The sequence below is a fragment of the Podarcis filfolensis genome, assembly GCF_964270895.1.
Source record: "Podarcis filfolensis genome assembly, chromosome: 15".
In the NCBI taxonomy this organism is placed as follows: Eukaryota; Metazoa; Chordata; class Lepidosauria; order Squamata; family Lacertidae; genus Podarcis; species Podarcis filfolensis.
The window spans coordinates 5,162,160-5,183,035 of record NC_139618.1 but is presented as its reverse complement, the minus strand read 5'-3'; the positions used below and the strand labels follow the sequence as shown (position 1 = coordinate 5,183,035).

The window sequence follows — 20,876 nt, the reverse complement described above, 5'->3', positions numbered from 1 at the left end:
CAGCAGTGAGCAATTATGTATCTTTATGGATATACAGTGGTACCTCGGGTTACATACGTTTCAGGTTACATACACCTCAGGTTACAGACTCCGCTAACCCAGAAATGTTACATTGGGTTAAGAACTTTGCTTCAGGATGAGAACAAAAATCGTGCTCCAGCGGTGCGGCAGCAGCAGGAGGCCCCATTAGCTAAAGTGGTGCTTCAGGTTTAGAACAGTTTCAGGTTAAGAACAGACCTCCAGAACGAATTAAGTTCTTAACCCGAGGTACCACTGTATTTTATTGTTTTATCTTTGCTGTGCATCACCCTGAGCACCTTCTGGAGGAAGGGCAATTCAGAAGTGTAATAAATAATAAAATCAAATTTGCATGCCTGAACAGCTTCCAACATGGGCTGCTATTCCTCCTTAGACGTAACTGTGTTTAAAGCTGTGCTCTGTACACGATACATACATGAATAAGCCATATTATACTGGTCTGTGAAACCTTTGTTAAAATGCATTATAGCAGGGACAGGTTTTGGAAGATTCTTGGATGAGACACTCTCCATGGTGATGCTTGCTTAATTTGTCCCATGCCTAGAACAGAAATCAATTCAGCAGATATGATTGGTATTCATTGCTTCTGTTGCTTTCAGCCTGCAAATGATACATGATTACACCTGCCCATCCCCGTTTACATTGTGTTTCTTTTTCATTGAAATGAATGGGCTGGAATAATGTAATAACAACATAACTTACATCATTAATCACATAAATGATGAAAGTTGCGTAATTTCAAAACTGAAACGAATAAAGTAGTTTATGGCAGAAAACAAACTGCAGCAGATATCGGAAGAAGTGTGCATGCACACGAAAGCTTATACCCAGAACAAACTTAGTTGGTCTCTAAGATGCTACTGGACAATGATTTTTTTATTTATTTCGACTGCAGCAGAACACAATTATTACCACTGGTAATATTCCATCCATTTGCCATTTGGGCAGATTGAGGTGCTTCTTTTCTGATGGTGGAGCTTCTCTCTGTTGCTGGGTGTAGGGACACTTCTGTCCCCTCCCTCCATCTGCCCCAGCAGGGCAGATTGGGAGTTTGGAATGCTCCGTTAATGAATAATCTGTGGATGACTTCATTATGCCTCCTCTTGCTGAGAAGAGTGTGGTCTTTTCCATCTGATGTGAACCTCGTAGGCTTCATTCATCCTGACCTGGGTCTTTTTCTTGGAATAACCGAGATTCTCAAGAAGCTAAAACAATTTTTGCATGTGCCTTAAAAAAGGAAAAGAAAAAGCACTACAGTAGGAGAAGCCAACACTCTTCAGTGGCAGATAGTTGAAGAGGCATTTATCAGCCTCTAAATGTTAGACATCCTCTTAAGCCACATCTACTTAAAAGCAAAATCCCTCCTCTTGGGGTAAGACATTAATTTATGTATTTCAAAATCTTTACATGCGCGGAGATAATCAGCCTGACAAAAAACCCTGATTTATGCGTGCGTCCTGAGGGTGGCTAGGGATATAACAAGCTTAACTATTTTGACAGATATTTGGGCTTTGGATGATTCCCTTCTTTTCTTTCTTTGGAAGGGGAAAAAGGGGAAGCCTTTTTGAAACATACACAAGTCAAAAATGCTGACACGACCAAAATGTATTCATTAATAATGCCAGATTTATTTAAGCTGCTGTGGATCCAACTACTGCTGGAAAGTGATACTCCATCCTTCACAGTGCCATTGGAAGGGAAATTCAATTAATACTATTGCACATACATTGCCCGTCAAGAAAGATTCATCTATGAATATAATGTCTTCAAAACGTGCAAAATAAGTTTGTACATGCAGTAGGCTGGGGAGGGCATTAATGATGTCATCTATTAGAGCTGTGATATGTTTTTATAGGGGTACTCATTCATGAAAGGAATTCCAGTGTCAGGAAGCTGTAGATGTATAGGATATGGTTAGAACAGAGAGGTTGGGAGATGCCTTGGCCAATCAAAAGACAGGACTTGCCAACCAGCACAGTCCTGGAGAGACCAGCTGCAGTTCGTAAAGCACTTCTGGAGCAATGAATTTCTAGATCACTCAAGCAAGTGGGCCAGATAATAACCTACAGGGGAATGGGCACAAAGTTGTTGAGGGTTGGCAGAAGGTAAATTCCCATCAGCTGGTAAATTGTCGCATCATTTGCAGTAGATTGGCAAGGGTTTCTAGATGGTGGGCTTTGGAGTTCTAGTAAAAATCTGAAGTAGACCCCAACACCTGCCCAATGCCCTGTTAGCAGTTCTGACCCCCCGCCCCCGCATCCATTGTTGACTTGGAAATTGCAGGTCTTGGCAGATCACGTATTGATTTTTCCACTTGTTGTAACAACTCTAGGTGCTTTATGATTTTTACTCGTATCTTTATTGCTGCTTTTATTTTTTATGTTGTATTTTATTGTACTGTTACAATTAGAAATCTATGAAATTCAAATTGTCACACAATAAAAAACTATATATAAAAATAGTTGTTATATATTCTATTACAATCAGATTTCCATAGAATTCAAATTCCATTGCAATAAAACATAAGAAACAAAAGAAGCAACAAAAATACAAAAAAGTTTCAATCTGAATGTTTAGTATGATGGGTGTGCCATCTCCTGTCTTCAGCTACAAATTCACACACACACTGCAGATCATGTGAATGTAGCTCGTGGACTGCTGTTGGTTTGCAGACCACAATTTAGGAACTCCTTCCCCCTATGTCCAGCTGCAGGACATCTGATGCACTGTCTCTGGCTGTGTCCATTCCACAGAGAAAGGAGGAACCCCCAATATCAACTGCTGTCATGCTTTGGAGTGACTCATTGCCTCCTTGCAGAATCAAGGTCTCTGGGGAATGAGGCAATGCTAGAGTCCAAGCCAAGGTGCTTAATTAGAGGGGATGCAAAGTATCCCTATTGGAGAAACCAAGCCAATGTCAATTCCAGGAATGAAATTGGAGCAGTTTAGGCAAAAAGGAGGAGGCAGCAGCAATAGTGGAGCTGAAGGAACATAGAGAGCTGCCTTAGTCCAACCAATTTGTTCATCTAGTTCAGTACTGTCTACATTGATTGGTAATCAGTTCTCCAGGGTTTCAGACGGGGGCATTCCCAGGCTTATCTGAAGATACCAGGGATCGAATCAAGGACCTTCAGCATGCAAATTACAGTATGCATGCTATCCTTGAGCTATAGCTCTTACCAAAATGTGGCAGAGCCAGGAAGCAAGGCAAGAAGAAGAGTGGGCTTGGAGTCGTGTCACACAGAAAGTGTGTCACTGCATGGTCAAATCTATCCACAGGAAGAGGAAATCTTTAAAAGCAGCAGCATGCAAGGGAAGGAACTGATCCTGGGTAGAGGAAAGCATGCAGGAGGCTGGTGATGTATGCCAGATTATTCTTTTCTCTAGTTAAGTCCCACAGCTAGCTACTGGGAAATACACTGTTTTTAGGAAAATGACAAAGAACTTTGTGGCAACTCAGATTTATTATGGCATAAGCATTTGTGGACCAGACCCTTCATCACAGTGACAATTCCTTTAAAGCAAAATAGTTACAGTGACTGATTAACAAGCCAGCAAGAACATTTTGCTCTCTGGAAAGGAAGATTCTTGATCCAAGGTATGATGGTGCTTCTCCCCGCCCCTTGGGCATTTGGTCAAAATTGGAACAGTTGGCTTCTGGGGCTCATATTTATTTGTCTACAAAGAGGCAGTTCTTCTCCCAGTTGATGTACTTGATAAATATAAAACAAAATGTACAGCTCGTATTTCCTTCCACTGCCCAAAATGAGGAAATGGAGTAATTCAGTTGACTCATTAGACCAAATGCTTGAAAAGAAAGTAAAAGACAGAGAGCATGTTCAAGAGGGATTATACTTCAGTTATATGATTCCTTGGGAGAAGCTATTAAAATTGTGGGGCTGGCACACCACTGTCTGTTGTTTTGTATTAAATGGGTGATTGTCATGGCAACTTTTGCAGTGTGTGACACCTGATCTCCTTTGGAGAACCAAGGAACTCTCTTAAAACAGCTCCCGATTTATTTATTTATTTGCTCATGGGTCAACATATTATGCATTGATTTCAGGGAAAGTTTGCATTACACAGAGCAAAGTGGCCTGATCAAACGTTATGAATACTTAACGTTAACTTAAGAAGCCACATCTCTTTCAAATTCAAAAACATTTATCATTCTTAAGAAATCCAAAGCAATGCTTTTTTTTTAAAAAAATTACTATATGGGCTTCTATCCTGCCTTTCCAATGCCTTATCAAGTCTGTACGGTGCTATAAATGTAAGCAAGACTCTGTGTTCCCAAAGGTACATATCTAGTGCTAGGGAGCTGAACTGGTATATAACTCTGAAAAATATATATAGATCGATATTGGCTAAATATATGTTTGGAGAGGGGATATGTTGCGGGGAGGGAGGGGGCGAAGGTGTTTTATAAGTGGCAGTACATTTTGAAGTTAACGGTTAACTTTAAACTGCTTTAGTTCGTAGAAGGAACTCAAGTAACAAAAATTGTGCCTTAAGAAAGAGAAAAAGGACAAATGTTTAGGGGGTGAAAGAGCCAAGGGCTAATTCTCATGTATTGGAATAACTCCTAATTCGATGTTTTCTGATCATGTAAAACTGCTATTGAGGGAATGCCCATTTTAGGGTTCAGGTGCTTAACAAAAACAAATCTCTACCTCCCTGCAGATGGAAAGCTATATATCAGGGTTTTAACCAAACTTTCATGACATGCTAACTTTCCAGGTGCAAATGTTCATCTGGGGGAACGCTGGAACAATTTGCTCTCTAAAATACTATAGTCTGTGAAGGACTGCACCGGGACCCTAGGGTGATGGGTGGGAAAGAAAGAAAGAATAAAAATGCTATTTGGCGCTACATCCCAAGTAATGCAAGGCCCTTTGATGGGCTTTACTTAGCACTAGCATCACCAGTGGAATTTGAATTGAGTTCATTTCATTGATAGTACATATGATTCAAGCTTTGTTTTCTTACAAAAGAAGAGTTCCAAGAGTCACTTTTGTCCACTAAGGGCCTTATTGCGTGGAGAGTTCCCGTTCCCCCAGCGGAAATAATGACACATGACACAATTATTAAGGTTAATGGGCTAAATAAGGCCACAACTTTATTGGTTACAGGTGACGAGCAGTATTGGCTTAGGCATTGGTCCTAACCAACTATATCTGACTTCAGCCAGTCTGCTTGAATTCCGGGAAGGGTTAACCACCAGTAGGGGGAGTCCTGCTGATGCACATTAACTAGGAACTCCCCTGGGGTCACCGATTGCGGGTGTGCATTAGGCCTTCACCTCCCCAGGCTTCGGACAGGGCCACACCTCCCGGAATCCTTTATTGGACTACCCTTCAATATGTGGGGCAGGTGATGGCACTACCTCCCCTCTTCCATCTACAGAACAATACCAATGCCTAACTGCCAATACCAAGAAAGTTGTGATGATTTGCTACGAGGTAGGCAAAAACCAAGTGGCTGGTGCCAATTTGCCTAGTGGAAAAATTCCGACCAGGCCCCTCAACGGCGACCAACCATAGCAAGGTCAAGGATCGAAAACCTTATAGGCCGGGAGGGTGGGAAAAACCGGAAGAGCTGGCAGGCGGCAAAGAGGGAGATCCCCGGCTGCCTCCTGCCTTAAATAGGGCAGGCCACGCCCCCATAGCCAGCCAATTGGCTGGCCAGGGGGTGACATGGCCGGGAATCCCCCCAATCACGCGGGGTGGGGCCGTGGAGCCGCAACCCCACCTCCTCTGTAGGGCGGAAGTGGCTTAATTGGAACAGGAACTTAGTCCAGGGGCCAGCAACCTGGCACCCACTGGCCTACACAGCCCCCTCCCTTGTCTCTCCCCATGACTGAAATTACGCTTGAAATAAGTGACTAGGGTGGTAGTGTGTGCTTGGTTGTGGTACGTGTGTAGCAGCACCCACAGTTGCTTTTCCAGTTTTCAAATGTGCTCGAAATACGTTGTGTTGTTGATATTCTTACTACTACTACTACTACTACTACTACTACTACTACTACTATTAATTTTATTATTCATAGGTAGCCCACCTGGCTGGATTTCCCCAGCCACTCTGGGCAGCTTACAGCATATTTTAGAAGCATTTGTTGGGAAGTAGCTTATAAATCCTTAAATAAAGCTCATCCACATTTCCGTTTGCCCCATGATTTCTAGGCATGAGTCTAGAGGTTTTTCTTTCATACTGCCACTTCCCCCAGGAACACCCACAGTTCACTGCTGAATCGCAACGAACATCAACCCACAGAAAATGCAATTGACGTTCGTTCCAATTCAGTAGTAAACAGCAGGTTTCCCCAGAGAAAGTGGTGAGACAAAGGAATATCTTATTGGACTAGAAATCATGGGACAAATGGAAATATGGATGAGCCCAGAATCACTGTGGAATCTGTATGAAAAATCTGAACATTCATTCTGCACAGGCTTCTGAGTGCCTGTCATGACACAAACTTATACCCAACCTGACAGTTTCTAATAACCAAATGGTGTGCACTTTACTTGCTGAAACAAAGCTTCTGTTCATATGGGTACTATTTACACCAAACAATGAGCTCCTCTCACGATGTGTGGAAGTATTCCCTTTTTCAGAGCTAAACCTTTAATTTTCAAATCGGAGCATAGCTAATTGGGGGTTTGAATCCTAAATGCAAGGCTGGAACTCTCTGGCCATAGGACCCCACCAGCTTAAAGGGGAAGGTAATGCAAAATTGTACAACCAGGCCAGGAAATGGGTCGTGGGGGTAGGGATGGGCAAATCTGTCAGTTTTGGTTCCCGTTTCTAATTTTTCCAGTAACTTCATTTTCCTAGATGGCTGGATCAGTTTGCATTTTTCTAAAAAGTCCTAATAAAAACTCATCAAAATTTTGGTGTGTAATTCTCCTAGTAAACACATTTTTGTTTGATATTTTCACCAATATATGCATTTATGCACACTTTGCCACAGCATGTGCATTTTTGTACACATTACTTGGCTGGAGAACTGCACTGCAAAATTTTGAAAAGTGATTTTTGAAAGAAGGCTGTGTTTCAGTTTCTTGCTTTAGAAAGTCTGGGTTTAGCTGGTTTGTCTTTTAAATGTGAACAGAACTAGACTTCTCTCTCATCCCTAAATGCGAACGTTTGCATATTTGCAGGCTCATATTGCATCTACCTATCACTATCACTAAGTGCCTGCAGAAATCTTGGCTGCATTACACATGAGCTAAATAGGAGATGTTTTGTGTGCTCAACACCAGGATGTTTGTTGTGGTATCAAAGTCACCGTTTGAAGATAGATTTTCAGATGTCCTCCAGTGACATAATTGCTACTATATTGGCTAGTCCCCCACTGCCAAAGCAACTTTGTGGTTGCTGTTTTAACTGCAGTTCAAAATTCAAACTCACAACTAAATGCATTCCCCACCTGGGTATGAAAATGCTGCAGGTGACTAATGATCAGTGGGATGGGAGGCTGCTTGAGCTCCAGGTGTGCTCATAATACTTGGACTGAAATCTAACCAGCGTATCTTTGGCAGGCTCATGCCTTAAATTTTGATGGGCAGGGGGCAGTATTAGGACATGAGCATTTGCTTGTAGCAAACAGTATTTATTAGAATGAATGTGAAAAGTGGCCCGTGCAGAACTATTCAAAACCAAGTTTATTTCAATGCCACGTTTATTTCTCTGTTCATGTTTTTTCTGTGGCGTATCCTACCACATTTAGTTTTAATAGGCTACATAGGAAGCTCCTTATACTGAGTCAGACCATTTGTCCATCTACCTCAGTACTGTCTGCTCTGACTGGCAGTGGTTCTCCAGGATTCCAGATAGGTAGATTCTGGCCCCACCTGCAGATGCCAGGGATTGAACCTGGGGCCTTCTGAATGAAAAGCATGTGCTCTACCACTGAGCCACAGCTCTTCCCCAAGTTTGATTCACTTTATTTATTAAATGTATAAGTTTTCATGGTCGGCAGGCTGCATGCGAAGCCGCTGCCTTTTATTCACGTCATTCTGTGCAGTCAACTCCCCTCGTGCACCAGGCACTCCATCCCTCGTCAGCCATGAAATTCCTCCAAGTGCTGTAGGGAGGGCAGAGATGCAGGACTCCAGAGGCACGCTGGGGCAGCTTAACGACTAATGGAGTGTGCGCCCTTTGCAAAGCTCCCCCCAACTGGCTCCAACCCAAAACTTTAGGTAGGTTTTACGGGTCACAGTTGTACCTTTTGGAGTCTCTGTAAAATATCCCTTTGAGCTGGAACACCATCTCAGCAATACTGATTCTAGGCAGGCAGCCTGGGCTGTTGTTTCATATGCCCGCCCCCCCCCCCGTTTGCTTCTAAAAAACACTTTCTTTGTGTTTAAGAAAGTAGTGCAGTCCAGCTGATGAGATTCAATAGGAGATCTTGAAAGTGGATTAAAGCATTAAACCCAAATGGGAGCTGGGCGCCTCAACTCTCTTGGTATGCTTTGGAGCTCCTGGAACTTCTGCTCCTGGAACATCTACATGTTACGAATAACAGTGGAGCGAGTGAGGAGGGGTGCAAAATTATGGCCTGTTTTAACAAAACGTTTGGTGAAGGGAAAGTGCTTTACTCTGATCTGTCTTTTTCATCTTTCTTTTTAAGCAACAAGAGATTGATGGAATCTCCATATCCTAGAGGTTACCAGACCATGGACAACATAAGTTTGGCTATCCCTGACTTAGGAGTTAGGAGATAAGAATAAACTGCAACATTTTGCTGCATTTACTGTTAGTAAATAACGCCATTAAACTTGAAAATCTCATTAAATATATTTTAAATTCTCATGAACAATAGAAGTATAATTAACTAACGTCCCAAATTAACCACAGTGATTACTGTTTTTGGAGTTAATTTAAAAATCTCCTCAGTGTAACTTCTGGAGCTGTCCTCCGGTGGTTTGATATCACAGGGCAAGCCAAGTGAAATATATTTTAATAACGGCCTTAATAAAACAGCCTTCCCCTCTTCCTTGGTCAAAGCTCTGTAGCCAGACAGCAGCCAAATAGTTAAAAGAGAGCCCCATACAAAGCTGATAAAATGCCACGCTGCTTTCTCATTCCTCCTCAGGGAGAAGAGGGGAAGGCTGATCTGGAAAATGTCATCAATAAAAACTACATTTAAATGGTATATCATGCAGCTGGCTACTGTGGGCAGAATTATATGCAGTCAGACCAAAAGGGCCTTAAAAGAACTGATCCTGCCATAATGGTGCCGCTTGACCCATCTAGAAAAGAATAGGCTTCTGTTTTCCAGCTCCAGCCCCACTTTCCATCAGCATCAAGATTGTGAACATGGCTAAACGGAAGTGGAGGGGCCTCGATCAGGTTGCTGGATGCTCTTTCTGCCTAGATACCATTAATGTGCAATGATTCTCCCCATTTCCTCTCCCCAGAACACTCTAGGGGGTGTGGGCCTCTGCAAGTGGGAGGCAGGGAGAGAAGGGGGCAGTCCCCCTCTTCCCATATGAACCATAATCTCCAGATCCCCAGCTTTCCATAAAAAAAGAGAGTAAATTTCTAGCATTTGCAGAACCTGAGATATGAGGCATAATTTACAGGCACTATTATTTTCAATTTTGGGGGTGAGAAACTGCCCTATATTACTTTGTCCTCCCCCCAGGCAGAAGTTCCTGTGGATGTCCATGGCTATGGGGTCCTTATGAATATATGCAACTGTACCTTGTACGTACATATGCATGCATGCATATGTGTGTGTGTGTGTGTGTGTGTGTGTGTGTGTGTATCTGCCTATCTTTAAATATACTATATGGTGATGGGCAAATGAGTCTATTTCTTGTCCACTTCACTTTTGTATTTATTTCTTACAATATTTATATGCAGTTCGAGGCAACCTGGCAGCCCTGCAAGCTTAACTTGCCACCCTGTGTCTCAGGACCTAAGTAGGAGACTCAGCAACCCTTTTCCATCCAACCCTTTCCCATCTAACATGAGTAAAAAGCTACACTGGGCAATACTAACTCTCTCCTCTAATGAAAACAGACCCATGCAGAGGATGCCTTTGGCCTTCCATCATTCAGTGAAAGTGGGAATAGAGCGGCTGGTATTGCTGTACCATCAAGTGATGGGGGAACCTCTTGCAATGAGTGGATGAACTGTCTTAATACTGCAAAAGGGTGGGACGCCCCCCAGCCTCTCTGCTTGCTGTTGGCTAAGAAATTAGGGGAAAAGGTGAGGAATGTTTCCGTGAAGGGAAAGAAAAATGAGCAAGAGAATGAACAGGCATAGGATGAGGCAGTGCTTTTTTTCTAAAAAAAATGTTTAGGGGTACTCTCATTTTGACTTAAGAAAATCACCATTTTATAGTTCAAATCGAGGGAAATAAGTACAAAAGCACAAAGTTTCACAAAATGTTTAGGGGTATGCGTACCCCTGCGTACCCCCAGAAAAAATCCACTGGGATGAGGAGTGGCAAAGGTAAAATGAATACACTGATTTGTGATTGGAACTGTTTGCATTGCTTGACTGCTTCATCAATTGCCATAATTCCTTGCTCCATTCCTGGGCCTAATTCAAAGTGTTAGTTTTGATTTTTTTAAAAACTCTTAATGACTTGGGAGCTCAGTGCTTTAAGAAATGACCTATCTCCACATGCCCTTGTCCATACGCAAAGACTTTCAGCCGGTGCTCTTCCCTGGGTTCTGTAGTCTGAAGGGGTTTATGCTGCTTTTAGAGTTTGTTCCTCTTATTTTTATGTTTGTCTAAATTGGTTTATTGGGTTTTATCAATCAGAATTTGTTTGAAAGGCATGGTTTAAAAATATGCTATTGATGAAATAAATAAATTGGAAGCAACCAGATACGTTTGTTTGGCTGCAGGTCTCAAGAGTTACATCATATTTTTTTTACTCACACACAGGAATGCAGACTCCTTCCTACTTGAAATCAAAGCCAAAATTCACCATAATGTTTTAAATGCCTTTCCCTGCTCCTATAATGCACTCCAGTTGAATACACTTTGTTGTACAGTATTCCTAATGAGTTCCCTTCTTGTTTTCCTTTCCTCAGATCATTCTTAATTCTATGCACAAATACCAGCCAAGGCTGCACATTGTGAAAGCAGATGAGAACAACGCATTTGGCTCCAAGAACACAGCTTTCTGCACTCACGTGTTTCCAGAAACATCCTTTATATCCGTGACATCCTATCAGAACCACAAGGTTTGTGCCACCGTGGCCCAAAATGTCATTTTGTTTTGTGAATTTGGTGATATGTTTGGGGTGGTGGCAGCAGCAGGTGCAACTTAAACCTTTGTAAAAGAGACTCCACCAAAGTAGCATTGCTTGTCCTGTGATGAGAACTTTACTGCTCAGACAGAGAAGTTTTAGTACTATGAGACAAGTAACCTTCTCTCGTCACTTTCTTCACACTGTGACTGGATTATTCCTACCTAATGGTTGGTAGTTCACACTATACTTTAATCATATTGATTCCTTCTTTCTATTCTTCCGGTGTGCCTGTAATAACCTCATTGCTCAAGGGTTCCAGTCTTCTCCTCATATTGTTTGTCTTCAGGTTTTGTAGATTCGAGAAAACTTTGGGACATTATTAGGTGGTTAATATCCAATTCAGTTTTACTCAGTGTAGACCTACTGAAATGAAGGAACCTAATTTGGTCGCATTCATTAATTTCAGTGGCTCTACTTTGAATAAAACTTAGTTGAATACCACCCAATGTTTCATTTGGGTCACACAGGTCCCCCCCCCCCCGATTTGAAATGAAATGAAGAGAGCTTCATTAAGTTCTTTATTTATGTCGTAAAAAAAAAGGAGCAGCATTGCTAAGGTCTTGGGTTCGTGGGATTGTGGTGCATTGGGGCAGCTCCAAACCTCTGCGCTAAATGGAATATGTGCACCATTGTAGTCATTACGGATGATACCCCGCCTTGCAGGCAGGTTCTTATTAAAGGCTGATTTCCTGTAAGAGTGTGTAGGTCAGGGATGGGCATTTTGTGGCCTTCCAGATGGTGCTAGACACCATCTCCAGACTTTGGCCATGCTAGGAGTTGAGAGTCCAATAACTTCTGGAGTGTGGCAGGTTCCCAACCGCTGGAGCCCATGCTCAGAAATCAAGCTATTGCCTTTGGAAAAAATTGCATGGCCAAACTGTAATCCAAGAATGTTGGGCCAGCTGGCAGTGAGCCCAAGGGCAGACAAAAGTAAGGACTGCTTCCCACAAAGAGTAATTAAGTTACGGAGTAATTGGCTATGAAGTTATATGGCTTTTTAAAAAAAAAAGATTAGACAAATGAACAGAGGCGGTGAAACATACAGAGCAGATGCCACGATTTGCTAAATAGAACATCTGTGTTCACAGGAACTGTGCCTATGGGAAATAGAGGCTGGGCAGGGCACATCACACGGGAAGGATTTTGGCATTATGCCAGGCATTATGCCAGGCCAAGGTGGGCCTCCATCCAGAAGACAGTCTTTTTGGTTCTTAAAGGTTGTGTCAGAAGACAGGCTCTGAATAGAAAGCACCCACCCACTTGCCCTATGCTTGGTTTTATCAAAACCCAGAGGATGCCATTCAGGAAAGGAAGGAAAGTGTACTGAGTGTGTGTATGTGTGTTTAAAGCAGGTATCTTGGCAGTCACAGTGAGCCCAGTAACTAATGAATCAGAGGCCATAAACTCTCGGATGTCATTCAAAACAGCAAGCAAACCTAATAATGACTGGTAAAGCCCAGCCATAAATCTACAGTGAAAAGTAATTACGGTATATGTATTTAGGGAGACATACAAGGAATGTTACTATAAAAGCAGTTAAGAGCCTGCCTTGCGGTCAGAACATGAAGGAAAAGAAGGATTTTTTTCTTTTTTTGAGTGGGCGTGAGATTGAGAGAACTGGAGGGGGGAAAACACAAAATGGATTTCAGCTCTTGTTCTTGTGGTAGATTTACATGCATTTTGTGAAGGTTTGGTCTGATTGGATGCATGTGATACAACTGGAGTCTGAGTCAAGATCTGTACCGACTGAGAATTGGCGCTCCAAACCACACACTGTCTGTGTATGTGTGGAGTGTGTGTATGTGTGTGTGGAGTGTGCGTGCACTATCTATTGCTCCACAACCTGTAGAGCAGGAAGGAGAACAAACTTCAGACTTGTGGGATCAATGTCTTTCTTTGGGGGGAGGGGGGTGTTAACATCAAGTTCCACCAATTGGAGCCAAGTGAGAGGAAAATGGCATGGGGTGCGTGACTGAACATAGACCTAGAATTAAGAAAGAGGTGTTCGAGCACATGTTTAGCTTTTGATACCAAAACTGAGCTTGGCGCCACCACCCCCAACCCCAGCTCTGGTTTTCCTCCAAGTATTCTTGGTTTCAACAGTCTAATTCAGGGGTCAGCAAACTTTTTCAGCAGGGGGCTGGTCCACTGCCCCTCAGACCTTGTGGGGGGCCGGACTAGATTTTGAAAAAAAATATGAATGAATTCCTATGCCCCACAAATAACCCAGAGATGCATTTTAAATAAAAGGACACAATCTGCTCATGTAAAAACACGCTGATTCCCAGATTGTCCGCGGGCCAGATTTAGAAGGCGATTGGGCCGGATCTGGCCCCCAGGCCTTAGTTTGCCTTTTAGAGGGGAAGCCTTTTAGTTGCTACTGTTAAACACTTGGGGGGCAGAAATGTTTGCTGATCTATTGGAAATCACCCAGGCATTTACCAGTAGATTCCCAGTCTATATTTTGCCTGCTTACAGCTGCAAAATGAATGAAGGGCTCCCAGCTTGTATCTCGGGAGAAGGTGCCCAACAAAGCCACAGGTTTGAGCAGCTGTTTAATTAAGGGCGGAAAACATAGAAAGGCACAGGGGATTGTAACAAAGTAAGTTCTGTTCAGACCAGACCAGACCCACTTAAATTAATAGGCATAAAGTTAGATGTGTCCGTTGATTTCAATGCCTCTACTCTGAGTTAGGGATGTCGGAGAATTTTGACAGAATTGGGAGCAGAAATTGCTGGAGTTCGCTTATTCTTCAGGAACAAAAATCCATCCAGCAGCTGCTACTGCTGTTTTCAGTCTACTAATGATGCATAATTGATGTTTCCTGCCCCAATTTGCATTGCATTTCCAGTGTCAGACTTTGGGCTCTCAGATTTCAGTGGCACCCTGTGCGATGTGAAAATTCAGGGACCCCTGCCTCTCACACTCTGTTCTACAGTATAGATGTGGCACCCAGTGCAACCACACTGGTCACACGCCCCTAAAACTGACTGGAATTTCCTTTGCATTGAAATGAATACAGTGTTACCTCAGGTTACAGTCGCTTCAGGTTACAGACTCCACTAACCCAGAAATAGTACCTCGGGTTAAGAACTGTGCTTCAGGATAAGAACAGAAATCATGCAGGTAGCAGCGGCGGGAGGCCCCATTAGCTAAAGTGGTACCTCAGGTTAAGAACAGTTTCAGGTTAAGAATGAACCTCCAGAACAAATTAAGTTCTTAACCCGAGGTACCACTGTAGTGTAGAATAGCACAATGATAAGGTAATGAGTTACATAAAATTCTGCCACAGATGGCAGAGATGAGTAACATAGTTTTTGTTAGAAGCTGAACTGCAGTCGAATGGAAACAGTAATGCATGTAACAAACATGAATTGGAACATAAATCAGTGCCTTCTTGCATCCTTATTCTGAGTAGGACTAACTTTGGATGTAATCCAAAGCAATTTCTCCCAAACTGCTTGTCACAGGATTCAACAAAAAATGTTGACAATCACAAACTTTACAGCACAGTGTGAATTTCATGAAATCTGTGCCAGATTGTTGGGCAGGGGGAGAAATCCCTGATCAAGGAAGGCATTCAAGAGCACTCGTCCTCCTGACACCGTCTTTGACTCGCTTAACCCATAGCAAAGTTGTCAGTTGTAAAGTGAAGCTCTCCAGAAACAGTTTTGTCTGGAGAGGCTTTATAGAGAGAGATCACCTTAAGGTCTCACTTAAAATGTCAGTATTAGGGAGAGGGTCGTATTTCTACACAAATGACCCAGGGAGATGTACTGGTTTCTTGACACCCAGCTTAAAAGCTCTTTTCCTCACAACTCCATTCACAAACAGGAACAGTTGCTGGCTTTGGTAACTTCAAGCAGCTGAACTGTATACTGTTTGGGTACTGTGAGCCTCATGAGCTAACCAAACGAATCAGGGAGAGCAGTTTTACAGCACTCTGGCTTTGTAACTTCAGGAGTTTATTCCATTTCCCAAACTAAACAGTGGACTCTGTGAGGCGGGAGATGGAGAATACAGATTGTTGAAACTGCAGCAGATTGCTGAAACTGATTCAGAACAAGGCACCAACGCATCATAGGACTGACACTAGCAGCTATTTAGTTCAAATCTGAGGCTGTTTGGTAGCCACTTTGAACTCTGCCTCATGCTTTCCTATTTATTTCAAACACTGATGTGCCATTAAAATGTTCAAGACAGCTGACAATGGTTAAAAATAAGGAAGACATGAGATTAAAAACTGCAAAAATGGTTTAACTTTGGAGACAATGGTGGTGAGATACTTTATAGGCAAGAATGGCATCATTCTATGCAATGTGCTGGTAGTCTTTATAAAAAAATGCTGTTTTTTATTGTGATATGAATGCAAGCCAGCTTAGGAACTCTTGTAAGGGCTGAAAAGTGGGGTAAAAGTGATATACCAGTATTTGATTTATCATCAACAATATTGACCCCCCTTAGTTGCCCCACATCTAATTCTATCTTCAACAGTACCACTCAGATGCATCAATACAAGAATGGGCAGAAATTAGACTAGAGTTGGTGCAGTTAACTAAATTTAGACTCTGGACTTAATGTTTTTTTTGGGGGGGTGGCAGCAGCAGCAGCTGGCAATGTATGTTACTTCACTAACTTCAAAATGTGGTAAGCCAGCAAGGGATGAGAATGAAATTTGATCAATTTAAATGTGACCCCAACTAATTAGCAGCACTTTCTGGAACGATATGTGAACCAAAACACAGCCATATTTCAAAATTTGCACTTCTCTGAATTTTGCAATGCAATTCTCTTAGCTAAGTAAAGTGTACAAAAATGGATATACTAGGATAAAGTGTGCATAAAATTAATACATTGGTGAAAATAACATACAAAATGCATTCTATTAGGGGAAATTGCTTTGGGGGGAAATGTGCATCATAATAGAAAGTCATACTAAAATACTGCTGAATTTTTACGAGTACTTACAAAAATTGCAATTAGATTTGGAAATGTGGATAACTGAACTTTATGTTGATCAAATGAGACACTGAAATTGACAGATCCACATGTCCCTAATTAGCCAGCCCTGGAGCATTTGGGTGCCCTCCTGCTCCTTCTGTTGACCAGGCTCTGGACCTTTGCCCCAAAGTCCTACTCTGATGGCAGCACTGATTCGGATGTAGCAGTAGACTCATCAGATTTTTTGTTTCTGTATTATTTAACAACCAAACCCTCCCTCTTAAATTAAGCTGCTCGAGTCTCTGTTCTGTGTATGCAGATTAGGGGTCATGTGGCGTATTAAGTAATTGACTCTGCTTCCCCCCAGCCACTATTTAACACCTGGCTCTGATTAATGGACCTTGGGGTTCTAGTAAAAAGCAAAGTAGATCCCATAGGCTTCAGGTTTGCTCACACCTGCTTTAGAGGAAATGCAGAATGGCCCAGGGCACAAACTCAGAATTCTCAAAGCATTACTTAGGCCAGTGATGAAGCCCCATAAATTGTTTTCAGTATCAAGCTAATCCCTAAAACATTCTGCTTCCACTAAGCTGGGTGGGGGATAAAAAATCTATAAGTAAACGTAAAGGGACCCCTGACCATTAGGTCCAGTCGTGGCTGACTCTGGGGTTGTGGCGCTCATCTTGCTTTATTGGCCGAGGGAGCCGGTGTACAGCTTCCGGGTCATGTGGCCAGCATGACTAAGCCGCTTCTGGCGAACCAGAGCAGCACACGGAAACGCCATTTACCTTCCCGCCGGAGCGGTACCTATTTATCTACTTGCACTTTGATGTGCTTTCGAACTGCTAGGTGGGCAGGAGCTGGGACCGAACAACGGGAGCTCACCCCGTCGCAGGGATTCGAACTGCTGACCTTCTGATCAGCAAGTCCTAGGCTCTGTGGTTTAACCCACAGCGCCACCTGCGTCCCTCAAAAAATCTATACAGAATGTCAAAAGCATGCTTTTTTTGGTTCTGTTTAGCCTGTAAAATATCAGACACTCTTCACATGTTTTGAAGAATCATCACTTGCTTGATGCTACCAAATCTAGCTTACCTCACAGCTTCAGTAGCGTGGTAAACACACTGTCTACTAATGCTAGAAACATAAGCCCAATTCCCACCATCTTGTGGACATCTCCTAACCTCATTAACTTTCCCCATGTTCAAGTTGGCTGCAAATTGTGTCTCTGAGCACGTACTGAGTGCTCTCACCTTGCTTTCTTCCCACTTCTGTCCTCTTGTTCAGAGGCACATTGTAGTCGGGATCCAGAATGCCAAGATGTTTCTGGACTCCAGCTCGCACCATCCCTGACCATTGGGCCATGCTGGCTGGGACTGATGGGAGTTGGATTTCAGCAATATCTGGAAGGCACAAGGTTGGTTTTCCTTTACCAATTAAACACCAGCTCCTTTCACTCCAAGATGCATGGCAGCCCAGAGGACACAAGATTTATTGTAACCTATAGGAAGATATATCTCCAATCCACAAGATGAATCCATGTGTTGAGTTGACCTGTGCCCCATTTAGGCTGTGGCTATTTATGCACCCACTCTAAAAAGGACCTGCCAACTGAGAGACTATATTATTTCAACATCCAAAATGCTGCCATTATGGAGCCACAAACAAGCAGCTCATTCCCAGGTTGTCTATTCAAATAAAAACAGACTTGGCAGAGCCCAGGCAGGAACCCTCAGTGTGAATCTTGGTTGCAAAGTTACAGTTGTAAGTGCAGCTGTATAGCCCCAATATGGTTAACCAAAGAATCCACTGAGAACATTCTTAGTAACTCTGTGGCATCTTTTAATCATGTCAATTATGCTAATCAGCTGAAAGGACTCTGGTGTGAGATCTGTAAAAACACTTATTTCAAAGCGTCCATTTGGGGTGGTGATGTAGCATCTAGCAACAGCATCTTAATATCTTGGGACCAGCAGGATTGTATCATTTGGTGTGATACAATCACTTGAAGACAGAGAAGGCAGGAAGGATATGGAATCTGTTAAAGGGGCAACAAGAAGAGTTAAGGAAGGGTTTCCTGGAAAGGAAAAGCAGAGAAGAGGTAAGACTTTGAGGCAAGAGTGAATAGTCTAGGCATGCCAGGTCAGGCCCATGGTTCATCTAGTGCAGAATTGTCCACACTGGCTGGCAGCAACTCTCCAGGATTCCACTCAGAGTTCTCTTCCAGTCCTACCTGAAAATTGAATGTGGGCCCATCTGCATGCAAAGCAGATGTTCTGCCCCTGAGCTATGGACTTGCACAAACATTGTGGCCACCTGTTCTATAGGAGCTGCAGGGCTAAATTTAAAGGATGGCTTCCCCTTCAGGGAAGTTATGACTGAGGCAGTGCCGGTGGGGATATGTAGAAATCCCAAAATTAAGAGGCAGGTTTTCCTGATGCAAGAGCCCATTAGGCTTGAAATCTGGAACTTACCCACTGAAGGTCAGGGCTGTGGGTGCCCTAGCTCTTTCCCTGACTGTCTTCCCACCCACCCTAAAACAAAATGTATGGAATGGAGGATAGCTGCAAACGTCTTTTTGTTTAGCAAGGAGATGGGAGTTAGAGTGAGAAGAGAGAAACACTGTAAACAGAACATTCTGCATTCTGTTTGCAGGCAGTAAAGAACTTACTATAATGCCAGTTGTCGAGGTGTCCTTTGGTGACACGGAGTACAGAAAGGAGCTGAATGAAGAAGTGTTCGATTGCACCTTGGTTTGTGGGTGGAGTGTTTAGGCAAAGCATTGCAGCATCCTGCGGTCTTTGGAAGATTGTTAAGCTGCCACAGGCTCTACCACAGCTTAAGGAATCTCTAGGGAAAGGCTAACTATGGCGGGGGGGGGGGGCAGCCTGACTCCCTCAATTACAGAGCCAGTAGCATCACTTTCCAGGTATCATTTAGTCACTTGCCTGGAGCTGTGCCTGCCATCAGCCTTGAGAGTGCTGCTGAATGATGCACGGCACGGGGACACAGGGCGTGGAAGGTAGCGTTGTAAAGAGAGGCTAAAAATATAATAAAAAGCCACATTTTTGAAAATCCTTTTTTGAAAAAGAAAGAGCAGAATTGGCCAAGATGAGTGTGCCAGGAAAGCTGCAGCCAGCCAGCAGAAGGTAAAGTGGCCTCCTTTTGAAATGTCAGTGCCTTCCAGGAAGAGGGACTTGCCTTGCTCACCCACTTTCCCGATAAGCATTGCTGGGCTGCTATGTCGTGTTTTAGCAGGGGCAGTTTTCTACTGGGGTCCATTCCACATTTGTTTCTGTTCTCTCCCCCCCCCCCCCGTAACGCTCTTTTGGGCTGGCTTGTGAGGTAGACAAGGCATGACCCAGCCTGTAACAATTTCACCGCTTCTGCTGCTGTATGCCACCATTTTTTCACACTCCTTTTATGACAAATTTTTAATAACTGAATTTTCCCCTCGCTGTGGATTGCCATGAGAGCGAACTAACTGTTATTGTTTCTATTATCTGTTGGTGAGGGTGGTTTCAGCCTTGCTGAACTGACTTGGCACCCTTCACCTACTTAATGGGGTGAGGGAAAGGCATCTTTGGCAATGAAGTTCTACCCTCCATTTTACTCTTAACAACTTGTCAGTGATCCTAATTCCCCTGCCTACTTCTCAATGCGGTTGTGAGGCTGTGCTTAAGTTGAAAACCTTCCCCAACCTTCACTTTTAACTGGGGGTGGAGTCACATTAGTGATTATAGGACAAATGTGACTGTGGTGGTAGCATGGATCTCCAGAAAGAGCTCTGGGGCAGGATCACTTACTCAGTAAGGAATATTTTTCCCCCGAGTCTTTGACAGCAGGGTAGTGGTGGGCGGACTTCTGTCCACTCCAGCCGTTGCTGAGGATCCAGCTTCTCCCTCCATTAACTTGTGATAGAAGTGTGACCTCTCTGTTAACCTGCACATGGTGAAGATTTCTGCACATTGCCAGAAATGGCTTCCCACTTCACCAAGGACACCCCCTTTGGGTTTACTGGGTCCTTGCTGGAGTGGTGAGTTCCCCCTTCCTTGCCAAAGCCCTGCTTTCTCTGCCACTTATGCCAGTTCATGGAGATAATTCTCTCTCCATCAACTGTCTGTGTGAGTGCAGAGGCTTTAATGTATGTATGTGATTTTGAAAAGTGACTATTTAAGTATCTCCCGCTTCTCCATGTAATTTAATACCTTCCCTATTTTTATTATGGAATGGAAACACATCAGAAACTGTGTTTTAGAGCTTGTCCACACTTCTGCTTGTCCCGTGCTTTCTAGGCAGGTTTTTCATTTGCCCAGCCACTTTCTCCAGGCAAACCCCACTGTTTACCGCTAAATTGGAACAAATGTCAATCTGCAGAAAACCTGTTTGATGTTCCTTCTGATTCAGCAGTAAACAGCAGGCTTTCTTGGGGGAAAGTGGAAGACAAGCCCTACACATTGTGTCCCTTCAGTGCCAACTGTATTTTTCTGAGAAGTACAAGTACAATGATGACTCATATTAATAGGGATTTGTTTTGCATATAAAGAAGAACCTACAGTACCTAATTCACAATTTCCAAAACTATGCAAACTGAAATAGGGCCATCCTCCAAAATTCAC

General features: G+C 43.1%; 2 protein-coding genes across 18 annotated transcripts in view; one reads left to right on the top strand and one right to left on the bottom strand.

The window, feature by feature from the left end:
- TBX4 (T-box transcription factor 4) overlaps window positions 1-20,876 on the top strand; it is a 121,493-nt gene that overhangs the window by 95,335 nt on the left and 5,282 nt on the right. For all 16 annotated transcript variants that reach the window (XM_083587715.1, XM_083587712.1, XM_083587713.1 and 13 more), the window contains one exon: window positions 11,094-11,246. In XM_083587715.1, coding sequence (XP_083443841.1) covers window positions 11,094-11,246 — 153 coding nt within the window. The remainder of the gene's footprint in view (window positions 1-11,093; window positions 11,247-20,876) is intronic.
- BRIP1 (BRCA1 interacting DNA helicase 1) overlaps window positions 204-20,876 on the bottom strand; it is a 215,458-nt gene continuing 194,785 nt past the window's right edge. The window contains exons 24-25 of one of the 2 annotated variants that reach the window (XR_014541888.1): window positions 952-1,266; window positions 204-579 (exon numbers count right to left, since the gene is read on the bottom strand). Coding sequence is in view for 1 of the 2 variants with exons in the window: in XM_083587447.1 (XP_083443573.1) it covers window positions 1,237-1,266 (30 nt within the window). In the remaining variant the exon portion in view is untranslated. Of the gene's footprint in view, window positions 580-939; window positions 1,267-20,876 lie in introns of those variants that run through there. The other variant, XM_083587447.1, reaches the window with a different exon arrangement.